The 15,967-nt window shown below is 37.8% G+C and overlaps 1 protein-coding gene across 6 annotated transcripts in view; it reads right to left on the minus strand.

Annotated features, from left to right (window-relative positions):
* Positions 1-1,472: 1,472 nt before the first annotated feature.
* Positions 1,473-15,967, minus strand: part of SUPT3H (SPT3 homolog, SAGA and STAGA complex component) — a 212,735-nt gene continuing 198,240 nt past the window's right edge. For 2 of the 6 annotated variants that reach the window (XM_027886597.1, XM_027886596.1), the window contains exons 7-11: positions 8,385-8,460; positions 5,595-5,707; positions 4,800-4,907; positions 4,141-4,329; positions 1,479-1,679 (exon numbers count right to left, since the gene is read on the minus strand). In XM_027886597.1, the coding sequence (XP_027742398.1) occupies positions 1,515-1,679; positions 4,141-4,329; positions 4,800-4,907; positions 5,595-5,707; positions 8,385-8,460 (651 nt within the window). In that variant the 3' untranslated portion in view covers positions 1,479-1,514. Of the gene's footprint in view, positions 1,680-4,140; positions 4,330-4,799; positions 4,908-5,594; positions 5,708-8,384; positions 8,461-15,967 lie in introns of all 6 variants that reach the window. The other 4 variants (XM_027886601.1, XM_027886600.1, XM_027886595.1 and 1 more) reach the window with 4 other exon arrangements.

Below are 15,967 nucleotides of genomic sequence, written 5' to 3' on the forward strand. Positions count from 1 at the left end.
ATTACAGCCCTACAACCTCTGAATGCATCCAGGAGCTGACCCAAGATTCCCTCTCATTCTTGGCTTGTTGAGAGGGAACAAGATCTGCTCATCTCATCAACCACGTTGACAGTAAGTAATGTTAACAAATTAAATTGTTCAGTTAGCTGCACTGTTTTGGGAAGTTCATAAGATTGGAGGACATAAAAAAACCCCAGCCCAAACCAGAGGATTTTATTATAACTTGTGGTTGCAGAAAAAGTTAAACTTTGGTTAATAATTGACCAAACCACTTCTAGTGAGGGTCAGGGGAGGAAGACTCACCTTTCTGCAACTGTTTATTTGAGCTCTTTACTTCTTTATAATAAAGTTAAATACACTCTCTGCTTTCAGAAGCCATTGCCATGTTCTTAACTACATCTCTTAGCAAACTTCTGCTAAAGACATTTTTCTGCTTTGGGCTAGAAATTCTATCCTATGCTTTACATGATATTAATCTGTCATTTGTGAGAGGTAAAATTATGTAAAGACAATTCATTGTAAATGAGTATTGACTATCATTAACAAACCAAACATTCACTGTCATTTTTAAAAGCATTGATCAATTCTGACATTAGGAAAATTATTACTTCACGTACTCATTTACTTTTTTTTTGGTTGTCCCTCGCTTCTGAGGTCAAGGGCCACTATTTCCTTGATATTTATGGTCTTCATACACTTCTGTATCATTTTTATGTAGATGAATTTCCTCCAAATTCAGAATAATTTTCTTTTCCTAAAATCTCTTAAAATTTGACTATTTCTTCTTGATTTTTAAAAGCTCAGATCTAGTTTGGTGGGTTTGTTCTTTTTGTTTTGTCTTTCCTATAATGATTTCTTTGACATTTATTGCTTCCTAAATGTAGATATTCTGAGGTAAGCAGGATTTATGCCACTTAGAGGAGCAGATGAGAAGAAAATAACCCCAATTTATGACATTGGAGATGGACTGCTTTCACATTTTCATCAGCTGAGAAAATGAAATAAAGAATTCGTTTGGCTGAACAATGGATTTGCAATTTGCATTGAAAAAATGATGGCAAAACCTCAGGACCCATCAGTGTTTTACCACAAGCTCGGTTCTATTACATTTCAGTGGAGGTTCAAAGTTGTCTAAAGAAACCATTCTCTTCTTTCTCCAACTGTAAATGTGACACTTGAGAGTTCAGCTTCCAATAGGAGCAGTATCTGACACACAACTAATTTTAGAATATAAAGTGCTCTTCACCATACTGCAATACATATAATTTAAAATAACTGTAAACCTAAACTTTGGAAAAACAGAAGATTCAAGCACTAACAAAAAAGCATAATTTGTAATTGAAAGAAAATAATATTTAAAAGGAAAAAAAGAAACTTTTTTGTCCTTCCAAAAAGAGACAGAAATTACTAAGTTTTATTTCCCGGGAGAATTATGCCACTTTTATAAAGAAAATTACAGTCACCACAAATTGCTCTCAACAATTCCAAAGCTTCTTCATTCGACCACTTGAAAATCAAAGTTCTTTAAGATTATAAATATAACTTTTTATAACTCTGTTATTACGTACTGTGAATGGGGAAAGGGGGCCAATCTTGTGGCCGTAGCGTCGAATGGCCTCTCTGATGTGGCTGGGCTGGATGGCATCACTTTGAGCCTCTATACCACAGGCTGCAGTGCTCTGCAACAGAAAAACACATAAATTGTTACTAAATCAAAAACACACAACAGACCTACAGTGCATAAGGCATGAAAATAAACCTTTATAAAATGGAGCAATTTTTTTTTTTTTTTCCTGAGGATACACATCATTGCTGCCACACACTACATTAGAGAGAAAAAGCTATTAACAAATTAAAGGGGACTTTTACATGAACTTTGCTTAAGAGACCCAAAGAACACCATGTCTGTCCTCTTAAATCTTTCACCTAGTGCTGCTGTGTGTTGCAATTGAAAAGAGCAGAAAATGTTCAAACTAAAATGAGAGGGTCATATAAGTCACAGCGCAATAACCACAGAAACTATTTTTAAAACATTTCAGGCTCTTATTATGATGTCAAGGGGTGGGGAAAATATTGAACAAGCACCCTAAATGGAAAGTAATTTGACACCAAAATCACCATTGAGTAACATCAAACTGAAATTTGAAGCTGAAATGTGACATAATGGTGTTAGAAAGATGCAAAAAAAAAAATTAATTACCTCAAATTGGAATGTTTTCAAATTTGAAATTATTTTTTGCATTATGGACTCTAAATAGATAAAAAGAAGAATTCACTGGTAGTGGGGCAGCAATTGTACAAAAATTTTGTCAGGATTTCAGAAGAAAAAGTTACTCTTTTCTCCTTGTAAGTCAATCTGAAATGCTGTTTTAGGCTCCACCTAAATTGCCAGAATTCAGATGACTTATCAAATGATGGCTTCTTGGCAATAAATTCTTGAAAATTATACTAGTGAATGTACTGAGAATGACAAAAACTTAAGTTATACACTGAAGTTTAATGAACACACATAGGCAGCCCCCTCATACATTCACATGATCCACTAATGGTCTCAGATTTGGGATATTTTCTGCGAAATGTTTTATTTTCCAGAGTGCTGAGTCCACTGGAGCCCGTGTGTACACATGGAATTATTCATAATACGATGGCAGATTCTTCCCTTGCTGATTGACATTCATAAAGGGAATATGAAACTCAAATATGTTTTGCTGGACTGGGCCTTCACAGCCTAAAAATAACATTCTTCACCAAGTTAACTTGTTTGTCTCAATGCCTCAGTTATATTCAGTAGATACCTAACCAAATTGGATAAGTCAGGAGAACTTTTCATTAAAATTGTGCACTTTTTGGAATACAATTGTTTTAAAACGCATTAAGCAAAACACTAAGAATTTAAAAATAAACTCATACCACCAGCAAAATATATCAAAAACTACATTGCCAGCTAAATTCCTGTTCCTAGGAATTATAATGGAAATCAGCCACAGAAACAAAACATAATCAAATGTAATATAAAAATGGAAGAGGAAATGCAAAAGTTTTCTGAAAGGCTTTTAGGATTCACTAATAGTTTTCTAACTGGAGTATAAGGACAGACAAAAAGTTGAACATATTAGGAGAAAGAAGGAGAAAATACATCTTTTTCTATCTATCACTGTAAAAATCACTGAGTTTACTCTGGAAAATTTGATTTTAATCTGGAAAAAATACTCTGGTATTTTTTAATAATGAAACACATGATAGAATCCCAAGTCACTCCACTGCTCTGAAGCAAAATGAGCACTGACGTCACATTTTTTTTCAAAACAGCCCCAAGTGACTAAGGCAGGGCTTCCTATCCATTTTATTTAATCAAACCTATTTCCCTTGTGGTTTTAAGGTACATATATCCCTCTCAGACAAAACACTAAGACTCCACAACAGCAGACAAGAATTGCAACATTTACATTTCACACTCTGCATATGAGACATCTGTATTTTATGCAAAGTAAACAAATATTTAGCTTGAATGCAACAAACTGGCATAAAAATAAAGCAAGTCAGGCAGAGCTGTTACAGGCTGTTGGGAGCAGGAAAATCACAAGCACCTCTTCTTCTGCTTTGCCTATGTTTTGACCCTTAAAACCCGTGCTCGCTGCCACTGCCAGAGAAGGGAATGGTGATTTGGGGTGGTGACTCCTGCTGTGGATGTAGAAGAGCAGGTTATGTGAGCAGCAGCAATTGTTACCTTAACAAAACTCAGTTTGCAGGCATTACTGGGTAGCTCGAGCCTAGTTCTGATGTAAAAAACCCCAAACTACACATTTGGCTCTACAATAACAAGGGTCATTAATATGTGATACAGGTTAAAATTAATCTTTAAAATGAGACCCATTATTTACTGTGAGGGTGGTGAGGTCCTAGCACAGGTTGTCAAGACAAGGTTTTGGATGATCCATCCCTAGAAGTGTTCAAGGCCAGATTGGATGGGGCTCTGAACAACCTGGTCTAGTGGAAGGTGTCCCTTCCCACGGCAGGGGAGTTGGGACGAGATGGTCTTTAAGGTGCCTTCCAATCCAAACCATTATTTGATTATGTACTGATTTCCTGAAGATCTTTTGGTTTATTTTTCTTTTAATCCCAGGCTTGTGCACCAAATACCTTTTTTCTTTTCCTTTGTTTGGATTTGGTCGAGTCCTGTCCGATTCCACCATTCCCCAAGGCTCCTGATGGGGTTTTCCCAAGGTGCTGCTGTCCTGCTGATGCTGGGGGGGTGGGTGTAGGAGGTGGTGTGTTTTCAGGAGAGTCAAGGCTTGTCTTCGCACTTGAAGATTGCCCTGAGAGATGTGGCTATAAAAGCAAGATGACAAACAGCCATTATATAATCAAATCACAAAAAAACCCCTCAACTATTGCCGTCTTAGATTTCCTCTTAGAAGAGATGTAATACCAAATTTGGGTTCCTCATTCCAGAAGTTTCTAGAATATCTATTATAGCAATGCAATACAGCACTTGGTGCACTTGCCAATTTTGAAAACTTCAGTCTCCAAATCTGCAATAGAGAGAGCCTTGAATGGTGAGAGAAGGAATTTCCACTGAAGAAAAGAGGATTTGCATTTATTTATAAAGATGCTGCTAAGAATTTAACATTCAGAACTACAACTTAATGCCTTTCTATCTAAATCTATCACTTCGGAGTTCATAAACTCCACAACAGAAAGTTTGTATCAATACCAGAATCAAAAACATCTACTCTGGAAGAAAATACATGTGAAAGTAAAACATAAAAAGCATTAATATGTGAAAAAGCAAGTTTTACCTCAGTAGAGTTGTGGTATTGTATGAAGGTGGCCGATATGGCATGACTGAACGGGTCACCAGCTTTGGGAGCCATGTCCTGTTTAACCAAAAGGGCCAAGTCCACCAGCTGGAGAGGCAAAACAAGGGGGAGGGTTACAAATGCCGTTGTAACAATGGGATAGTGAGGGGTTGTGGGTTGAGGCCGAATATTCTTAGTGTTTCTCAGCTGAAAACAAAATTATTCAGAGATATTTCAGCCTAAGGAACCTTTCTTTTCCACTTCTGTAAATATATGGAGCAATCTGCCTACCCAAGAGGGCTCGGTTTGGCACTAAGGTAACATTTTGTTTTCCAGGAAATCCTTCTTTATAATCCAATTGTGCAATGGGGTTGAATGAGCCTCAGCACACTGCCAAAGGTCACATAGCAAAAAGTATGTGGTTTCAGTTTGGACTTGAATAAAGTTCGTGCTGGACTCCACTCTCCCCTGTAGCCATTATGAAACATTTCTGTTTGTGCATCAGAGGGATGATACAGTGTAGTTCACATCTGTCATCTGTCATGCAGGACAGACAGGATTTCTGAGCTGGTCTAATGGAAGGTGTCCCTGCCCATGGCAGGGGGTTGGAACTAGATGTGCTTTAAGGTTCCTTCCAACCCAAACCATTCTGTGATTCCATGAATCCATTTAGCTTGGTTAGCTGGAGTAGTGACTGCACTTCTGAAGGGGCTCACAACCCCGTCGCTGAGGCTGAAGTACATCCAAGAGTAATTACTTCATTTTAATTAGAGTTCAGGCAGCAGAGTCCCTTACCTGGGCCACAGTCTCGTATGCTAAATATGCCAAAATCTCCATTGCAACCGCATTTGGCTTTATTTCCATACTGCTACAGTCCAACCAGTCACGAAATTTGGATGCTTTCTTTGCTGTCATTTAAAACCATATGCAGAAAAGGAAAAGTTAACAACAGGTAGGCCAAAATAATCAATATTTTGGGTAGCAGAAATACTGAAAATGTGGAACAAGTAGCGTGAGTGTGATTTGACTGATCAAGGAAGGAATTACCAAAGTGGAACCCGTGGCAAAGACTGTTATTTCATACACAACATTCTGGAGACCCATAAGCACATGGAGTAAAGAGAAAAAAAACACAGGATAATCAATCATACAGAAGATTTAAAAGAATGAAGGGTCAACCTCAGAGGAGTGTTGGAATGTATTGTAAAAGAATTCCTGATTTGGAATGTATTGTAAAAGAAATAATGATGAATTAGAGAAAGGGCTGAAAGAAATCAATACAAATATGAACCCAGATAAAATTGATATTATTTTATTAACAACAACAAAGACAAATGAGAAAGGACAGAAGAATTCAGCAGTCCTGGCGTTAACCATACAGGGGTTAGGTGCTGACAAGGGAGCAAAAACGATTTGTAAATGAGTGTTTTTTAAAGAGTGCTGTTGATAAAAAGAAATAAGGATAGATATAGATCTGCAAATGACCAACATCCATACAAGAACTTCAGACTGGTAATGGATGAGACCACTTTGGAGAAAGGGCAGAGAAAAATATGGAACAGAGAAACACTGGTTTTGCTTAGAGAGTAAAAGGAAAAAAAAAAAAAAGGGTGATCTTACTTAGGTCAGTGGTGGACAAAATAATCACAGAAATCTGGGGACAGAAAGAGCTGTAAAGACAGAAATCTTAATGAGGGCTGTTTGTGAGACAGGAACACAAAAATGAAGTGCTTACAAGGTGAAGAATCATCTGAAACAGCTCTTTTTTTAAAGAGTGCTTCCAACAAGGACTAAAAAGCAACAGACAGGTCAGGTGTTTAACAGGAAACAGGTGTAAATAATGGTTATTTTTATTTAGGAGGGAATGAGAAGGCTACATGGGGTCACTAAGGAAAAGAAAACAAATAAAAAGAAAGGAAGAAATATGAGAAGTGTGAAGGTGACAGAAGAACCATAAAATTGCTCCCTACAATTAAAATTTGTAATACTGTAGTACTTGATCCTTTGACGGACGTTTTCTTTTGCCTGTCTTTAAAAGTGCACAGAAATATCTGGAGCTGTGTTTATTAAGACATATTTTTAGAACTGGTTTCTTGAAGTCCCTTCCAGGTTTATTCTCTTATGACACAGTTTTTATGGGTTTATATTACAGTAAAAAATATTTTCTTCTTTAAACATAGTAACAGATTCAATTTTTACTAAAATATAAGAAGTTAAAAATTAGCCTTTATGTTAGTTTTGAACAAATGTTCTGCATGGCACTTGCTATGTTCTATCTAATTGAGCTCGTGATATGTAATTGAATCTGTGCCCAAGTCTCTCTTGCTTTTATTTTCTAACCACTGTAATTCTCATATTCTTTAATGACATTAAATGCTTAGTGAAAAAGAACCTTAGAGATATGGTCATTTAAAAACACTGTGAAAATAGCACTGAGATATTTTTATAGATCACAATCCCCTGGTCACCAACATTCAATTTTATTTTCAAATTTGAAATTTCTATTTGTTCCGTGTCCAGATGGCAATTTTTGGGTATTCAAAATGACTTTATCACAAACCTCTCATTTCCTGAAGTGACCCTAATCTGAAGTATCATTTATCTAATGGCTCACAGATGTGTGATGCCAAATTATAACTAAACATAAAAAACATATTGAATTAAGAAAAGAAATGCTTGCAAAACATGTTTTTCTACATTTGCTGACATTTGCTGATGCAGAACAGTATCTCAAATGTGTCATTTTTTTTGCCATAAATGAGTCACTCTTTCTTTGAATTTAGAAGGAAGAAGAAGATAAGGTCTCTCCTTTAAAGACACCATTGTGTTCAAGTCTGTGTTGTAGGATCATGTGCTGTTTTGTCATGGTTTTTACTGGCTCCTTCGCCTCCCTTTCTCTGACATTTGACCTAAAACCTTAGTCATCACTTAACCGCTTCTGTAATGATGTTTTGCTACATGATCAAGCCCATTAATTTACAGCTCATTATAGTTGTGGCCCACAAGTACTTCTAGTAAGTTGGTTTTCAGTGCTAGAAAAGCCCTAATTCTGTCATCATGTTATTAGTGTTGGAATGGCATATACTGATGAACTTGGCTAATGTTGAACAAATTCCACAGCAGGAGCTTACAGCTTAAAATAGAAAAGTCTCTTTAGTAAGTTCTTTGTGTCTCTGCGGATCGGGAAATAAAAGCAAAACTTGCTGCTCTTCTCTAATTTTAGATGCATTCCGAAAAACCTGCAACCATGAAACTTCCTAATATGCCAACTTTGACACCACCACGACAACTCGAGGCAAGTGGTGGTTCTAATCCATTAACTCCTTACCAGTTCTATGGTCCCCACCAGCACAGTGCTGAAGCACATGGAAAGCTTGGTAAATATTCAAATAAAACACTCTGCCCGACACAGCCCGAAACTGCTAAATTAACTGTTCCCAGGAGTCATGCAGAGAAAGAATTTAAAGTTTTATTACTGAGGATGAAACAAAAGTGCTTTCAAAAAACACGAGGTTCTGGTGTGCTCTCTATTACATGAAATAATAATCAAACATCTCCATACAGTGCAGCCATTCTAATACTTACAAAAACTCAATTGCCGACTTTCACAGAATTCTGCGTACTGGACTGAGTCCATGGCTCGTGTTTGTCTTTCTGCTCTCTGACAAAAGAGTAAAAGTACATCATGTACCTTATTCCAACAAGAACTGCATTCCACAACAGAAATTATAGCGCCAAAGCGCCCCCGCCACAACCTTGAAGCAACCCTCCCAAATTAAACATGCATTGAACAAGTCAAGATGAAGAAATATAAACCACACGTGGGTTATTAGTCTTGTGAGTTAAATTTCCCAGAGGAGGGTGTCAATTCCTATTTTACAAAACTGCCTGTACACGGCTCACCCTCAGGGATGAGGGCTGAGGCGGGAGAGGTGCTGAGCAGCCTGCCCTGACTGAGGGGCACGTTTAAACTGAAGCACATGAGCCCTCTGCCCACGTGTTTACAGGTGACCAGACAAATACAACGCTCTTCTGGATCGAGGCCAACACGTCCTGCACTCTGCAGAACTGAGCCCATGTGCATTCAAATTCTGAAATGAATAAACTCCATCACACTGAGGATGTGCCAGAAGAGCATTGAAGTGCCCTCTCCCACTCTCAGTACACAGAAATAAATAAGTGGTAAATGTATCTGTTTCCGTTTTTTTGACTGTTAATCAATGCTCGAATTTTATACTTCTGAACACCTGAGGAAAAGGAAGGAAATTAGACTGAATTAGAGCTTGTTCAAGAAAAACACCTCAAAATGTTCACTGTTGCACTTAAGAATGTATTTCACATGGAGTCCAGTGACAACCAAAGGAGTGTATCTCAAAAGAGACAAGTTATGAAACCATAAACATTACACACACCCTCCCCTCCACATATACATGATGCCATAATTGAATCATGGTTGGAGCAGCACTGAAGGTTGTGGTCAGGTTTGAACACGTGCTTCAGCTCTGTTTACTTCAACAGAGCAGGGGTGATTTTTACAAGGTAAGCATCTAGTCTCCACAAGAGATTAAATCCTTCCCGTTAGCAGAGGCAGGAAACAGTAGTCAGATTAAAAGGAATGATTATTCTCGTCAGAAGCAGACAACTTACTCCAATCTCTCAATCAAGTAGATTGTCCTAAACAAGGAAATGAATGCAACTGTCTTTGAAACTATAACTCAGTGGCTAAATCATCGCACCTGGTAAGAACAGTTATCACTACGGGTACAAAGCGGGATCAGGAGTGGCTGATGGCACCGACACTGTACTTGTACGGCTCAAGAAACCATCCATAAAGTAGGTAAAGCACAGGTGTGTTCACACCAAGGACAACAAACATTAGGGAAAATCCATATGCACACACAACAGAAATTTTGCTCTGACCCCCTGTGCACTTTCACATTTGATGAAATCGAAATCGCAGAGTTTTTTAATCTGATTTAATGGAAAACCAAAGCAATTCCAGTAAGTCAATTTGGACACATATGCTGTCTACATAAGCTGCATTTGGCCTAAGCAATTCTCAAAAAGAAAATAAAATTAGTACTTCAAATACACAGTTTTCCTCCTCTGTTTTCTGCCTTTTAGGTCCCTCTTCTATGACAATCCAATCCATCACTTACAGGGTCAGGTTGACAGTCAACATATTCAGTTTAGCCATAAACTAAACTACGAACTGACCAGGAACACACCTGGATAGTCCTTCTTTCTTTTCTTCTCTTCTCTATCAAGTCAATAATTTTCACTGTATTTGGACTTTTAGTCACCAGCATAGAAACTGTTCTACTTAGGCATTTTCCAGTTCTATGCAGACTTCTGGCATCTTTGACTACATTTTCTGGAGCTGCCACTTCAGGTTACTAAAAATTTTCAGTTAATCCAATCCATCAAGGCACTGAGGAAGTCTAGACCGAGTTTGTATCCTTTAAAAATAATTTTCATAATGCATGCTGCAACTTCAATCCATTACAGAGCTCAATTTTGCCTCTGGATTAATTCAGCTAAACTTCTGAAAATAGAAGGCATCACCAAAATCATCTAATCTGAACTTCTGCATAGCACAGTACACTTCTCACAAAATTCATCCTAGAAATGGCAGTCTTAGATTCCCTGTGTAATTTTACTGTATGCTTTACAAAAGCATCTAATTTGGGGGTTTAGGTTTTTTGCATATTAAGGGATAACATCTTCAAATAATTAAAAAAGCTAATTTTTTATGCAATATGGTTTTAATTCTGTAATCGTTTGTCTCTTTGGCAGTCAGAAATTACTATTTGGGTACTACCAGATAATAAGGAAATAAATTAATCTGAGCTGGCTCATCAAATAGATTGAGCTTCTCTATGACAACCCTCCCTCTAGAAATCTCTAGTCCAACCTCCCAGCTTAAACGAGGACTCTTGCCCAAACCCTTGGAATTCAGCTATGGTTTTCTCTAGTACAGTCTCAAACATCACAAAGGCTAAATTTCTCATTACAAATTGTCTACAGTAGTTGTCTAAACACTGGACTTGATGCTGTTCTTAAATACTAAATAAATACTTGCAATTACTCTCCCTGTATGAATATTTTTTATTTAGTAAAACTACCTACACATATGTGAAATAAAACTGTTTTCTGCCTTCAGTTCTGTCTGTAAAGTAATTCTTTTTTCAAGGTGGATCCTCATGCGTTGCTCTAAACCACCACCAAAGAAAACAGTGGTTGTCATAAATAACTGGACTGTGTTTTCTTCCTAATGCCCTTTAACAAAAAAAGCCCCATCATGGCATGGAACCTCACAATTCAAGGGATAAGGAGAGCCATTCCATCAGTCCTACCAGTGTTGGAATAGTCTGTAAATAAGCAGCTAATGCAGGAGAAATGAACAGAGGGATAGCCCAATTGTATCATCTTTAAGGAAACACCAGAGCAGAAGACAACAGCAGATCATCTTTCCTCTTCATGTCTCAAGATCACAAACAGTACTTTTTTTCTCTTGCACCATTCCTGCTTCAAAAAGATGTAATGTTCCCTTACCTTTGCATTTCTAAGGTATATTTTATAAGCTCAAAATGAAGCAATAACACGAAATAAAAAGGGAGAAGAAAGAGAAAGAGTGAGCACATACTGTAAAGGCAGAATGACTCCAGGCCAACCAACAGAGTTTAAAGAAAATGGCATTCAGTGTTGGGGAAGTCACAGAAACTTTAAGTTAAAATAACTTTATCTGTAAGTAACACCTTTTTTTAAGTCTAAAGAGTACTCACTTATTCTTTTTTTCACAGTCTTTGGGGCTTTTTTTTCAACTATAATTTCTTGAAAACAAGAAATGATACAGGATGTTCTAACTGAGAAACAACTTCAATTTCATGCAAGTGAAATTTTCCAAATTCTGTTGTTGGAAGGAGAAGCGAGTCACTCCAACAGGACTGAAGTCCTCTTTCATCAGTATAAAAGCCAGTTTACTGGGAATCTTTCCTACATGAAGAAACAGTGAAACCCCTAGTGATACACCACCTTGAAGCAATCTCAGCTGGAAAGCAGACACAATAAGTGACAGCAACTACACTGCTCAGCTCGTTTATCAAAAGAATTAAAAATAGATAGTTTTTACTCCCTTTCTAGTAGTACCAGTCACCCTAAGCAGTTAAGAAGCTGACTTATGTGGTGTATAGCAGAGTTAAAATACTTTGCCTGCTTTCCTTGGAACATGCTGAAGGATGCAGTAGATAGGACCTGGCACAGTAAACGTCTGCTTAGTCTTCCAAAAATGTGTTGCATTATATCTTTCTTTCAGCATAAAAAAAAACTAAAAAGGGAAAGGAAAGAAAGGTAAAGAGTTGCATGTTGTCACCTCCCATCCAGGATGAAAAATAATCTTATTTTTTAATTCCGTTTTAAAGCTTTCACACTTGACATACAAAGCTCTTTGTGTGGGGGGAAGGCAAGAGGCCAAACGTTAACTTGCTTACCGACTACTCCGTGTTTGGAGGAAATGTGCCGAGGAGCTGCTAAGCTGGAACATTTGAGAAACGTTGGAGGCACGGCTGGACACCCCTGTGTTTGGCAACAATGTTAAGGATGAAGGCTCTGGCTTCCCAAACCACTCACATATTCATCTTGTGGCGTGATTTCCTGATTCCCTTTGCTCAAGACCTCTCATTGTGCGCCTATCACCAGCTTCCAAGGAGCCAGGTGGCTACTCCAGGGAAAAGCAGCGCTGCTTTGCAATGGCTGATATTACCAAAACAGTATGCTAAATAATTTATTTTTTATTTACACTGGAGAATAACAGGGCACTGTGTGCTGTACCTGACAGTTCTGGGGTTGGAGGACAAAACCAGCAGGGTGGTGATGGAGGCCCAAACTGTAGGGCCATAGAGATGCTCTGAGAGCTGGAGCCCCTCTGCTATGGGGACAGGCTGGGAAAGCTGGGGGTGCTCAGCCTGGAGAAGAGAAGGATCCAGGGAGACCTTAGAGCCCCTTCAAGTGCCTAAAAGGGCTTCAAGAGAGCTGGAGAGGGACTTTGGACAAGGGCCTGGAGTCACAGGACAAGAGAGAATGGCTTCAAACTTACAGAGGGCAGGGTTAGATCGGCTATGAGGAAGAACTTTTCCTGTGAGGATGGTGAGGGGCTGGTACAGGTGTCCAGAGAGAGAAGCTGTGGATGTCCCATCCCTGGAGGTGTTCAAGGCCAGGTTGGACAGGACTTGGAGCAACCTGGGATAGCAGAAGGTGTCCCTGCCCAAGGCAGGGTGTTGAAAAGAGGATCTTTTAAGGTTTCTTCCAAACAAAACCATTCTGATATTCTGTGAAAAATTACCTAGATTTAAAAAAATAAAAATCTGAGAAATAAAGTAAAAGGTACTCAGTATTGAAGTGTTTACAAAATATGCTGAAAATACACTTTTAGTCTTCTGTATCTTGACATTATCTGAGATTATCACTATCTGAAGACTTCTGTTACATAAAGGAAAAAGGTATTTACTCTTCTGAGAATCACTTGAATTGGTAAGCAAAGAAAAAAAAGAGTTTAGGAGTAAGCATTTTCAAAGTTCGAGCTTACTCAGAGTTTTATACAGAAAATAAAAATGCCACTTGGGGAAAGATCAATAGCTTTTGTAATGTAATACTTGATTTGGCTATAAAGTACACACATACAGGGAATTTTTTTTTACCCACTTCTTATAGAACATACCAAAAATTCTGTAGCAACCATTAAGCTGAACAAGTCTGCATAGCAAACCTGATGCTTTTGATGTAATACTGGTTTTGAGTGCTCATGTGTTTAGTGCAAAGTTCCCAACAGTAGAAGAAAAGATGAGGTCTTTTTCTGTCAGACCAAGGTGATCTCAATTGTAATGTATGTTCACAATAAAAATAGTTTTGCTTTTTTCTCTACAATATTTTTAGTCTCATTCCCTGCAATAAACAAAATTTAAGACCTTAAGAACCTTAAAAATCCAAATTGTCACAGAGATTTTAAGGATATACAACTCTAAATGACATGAAAAAAAAGCTTTGGATGATTACAAATATCAAATATTAGTTAAAATATAATTTTAAAATAAAATTACAATTCTTCATTATAGAAAATTGGTGATTTTCTGTCCAGGGACAAAAGACGGGACTCACTTGAGGAACTGAAGACATCTGCAGTATCCTAATTAGTCAAACAAAGTCACTTTATAGTAAAAAAGGTATTGCACACTTTTAGTGAGCAGCTTCATCCTAAACTCACTGTTTAAAATGGCAGATGAATGACATCTGTGAATTTGTCTGAAGTTCACCAAGTGGGGACATCACCAACGGAGCCCTCGGGACATCGGCTTAGGTCTGCAAGTCCATGGCACAGATATCCTCAGAGAAGCAGGATGAATCCCACTCTGGTGAGTGAGGAGTGAAGAACAACATCACCAAGAGGGCACCCTCCATTTCAGGGCCAAGCAAAAGCCAAGACTAAAGGATGACTCAGTAAATTTGGTTCCTGCTCTGAGCTCAAAGCAATGCAAGTCTAAACAAAGGCGTCTTTGTACTCGGCTGTGTGTTAACTCCATTCATCTCCCTCAAACTATGAAACATGTAATCCAACAAAGTATGTGCAGATAAGGAGGGGGAAGGGAGCTGGCAAGACTATTTAAGATTATGTAAAAATTTCAAGGGAATTATGAAGAAACAAAGCAAATGAAATTGCACAGACAATAACAAAATGAATGGATTAATTCCCAGCAGTCATGATCTCATTGCTTAAGGAATAAATAAAACTGACCTCCTGATAGGGACTCGCTGCCCCTGTAATACTTTGCCCTTGAACATATGCAAAATCTACACATACTGCATTTATTTGAACCAGTTCCATATCACAGCCAAATTCCTTGTCCAAATTTATTACTTCTAGTCTGAAATGTGGAGCTGGAACCTGGAAACGAAACATTTCCATTTCATGGAATACCTTTGATTTCCACAGGAAAATATTTTTTTCTTCTATAATAAGTATCATACTGAATTTTGTAAAACTATGTGTTAAATGTATGGCTATCTTCTACCAGTGCTTTCCAAAAAACATAAAATAATTTGGGATAAACTATGTTACTAAATAAAAAAAAGTTATGGGGATACATTGATATATTAATAAATCAAGACTACTGACTTCCCTCACTTTTCTGGTTGAGGACATTGTAGCACTTACTGTGGTTTCCATCTGGCTGTACATCAAAAACTTGACATACCACGTTAATATTAGGATACCTTTATATCTTCTGAATAACATTCCTCTGAAAATTTATCCTGAATCTGCATCCATTCATAAATAAGATTTATATAAACAGATTTACCATCTCACCAGTAAAGCTTCCAGTCATCAAAACACTCAACACTGCAAGGTCTGGGAGATACAGACAACAAAGCAGCCCCATTTGCATAATTAATTTTATTTTTTTTGTCTTAGTGACAGTCAAAACCAGCCATTGCTCTCTATTTTTTAAATACTTCTCTTAACTGACATGATGTTTGGACTCGTGTCCAGAAATTCATGGGGTGGCTTTTGCTCCAAGGCTTCCTCACCATCCTGGCTGTGGAAGAGGGTTGGAGGATCCAGTCCTGCTCCGACTGATCCAACCAGGCAATCAATCCTGCACTTAACTAGCATCACTGAAACTCAATTCCCAGATGTATTCTATCTATTCACCCAGCTACAATATGTCCAGAATTACTCACTTTAAAGCCACAATTTTTTAAGAAATACACCCAGTAAAGTTTGTTAAACTGGGCTGCAGATAAGTTTGGGAACAGCTGGAGATCAGCCCCCTCATTCACTGGCTTTAACTGATAAATGCAAGTAAGAAAATAAATCTAATTTACAAAAAAATTGCATGGTGAAACTCTGCCCCATTAATAGCCACCATCAATATATGATTGCAAAATTATGTTTGAGAGTTTGGCTAATGTTAAATGAGAAATGGAGGAGGAGGAAATCCTCAAAAGAATTATTCTACATGCTTTATGTTGAAAAGGAAGGAAAGGAGGGTGAACCCAAGGTACACACTAGTAAGCAATAATTGTGATGAAATTCATTATATCACAGTACAAGTCTGTGAACCAGGCCTGCTGACTGACACCGAAATACCCTCCTGAAGCTTCACTATAAAAGG

The sequence above is a fragment of the Empidonax traillii genome, unplaced genomic scaffold (genome assembly GCF_003031625.1).
Source record: "Empidonax traillii isolate 1590-97213 ecotype Southwest subspecies unplaced genomic scaffold, ASM303162v1 scaffold190:size869923, whole genome shotgun sequence".
Lineage (NCBI taxonomy): Eukaryota > Metazoa > Chordata > Aves > Passeriformes > Tyrannidae > Empidonax > Empidonax traillii.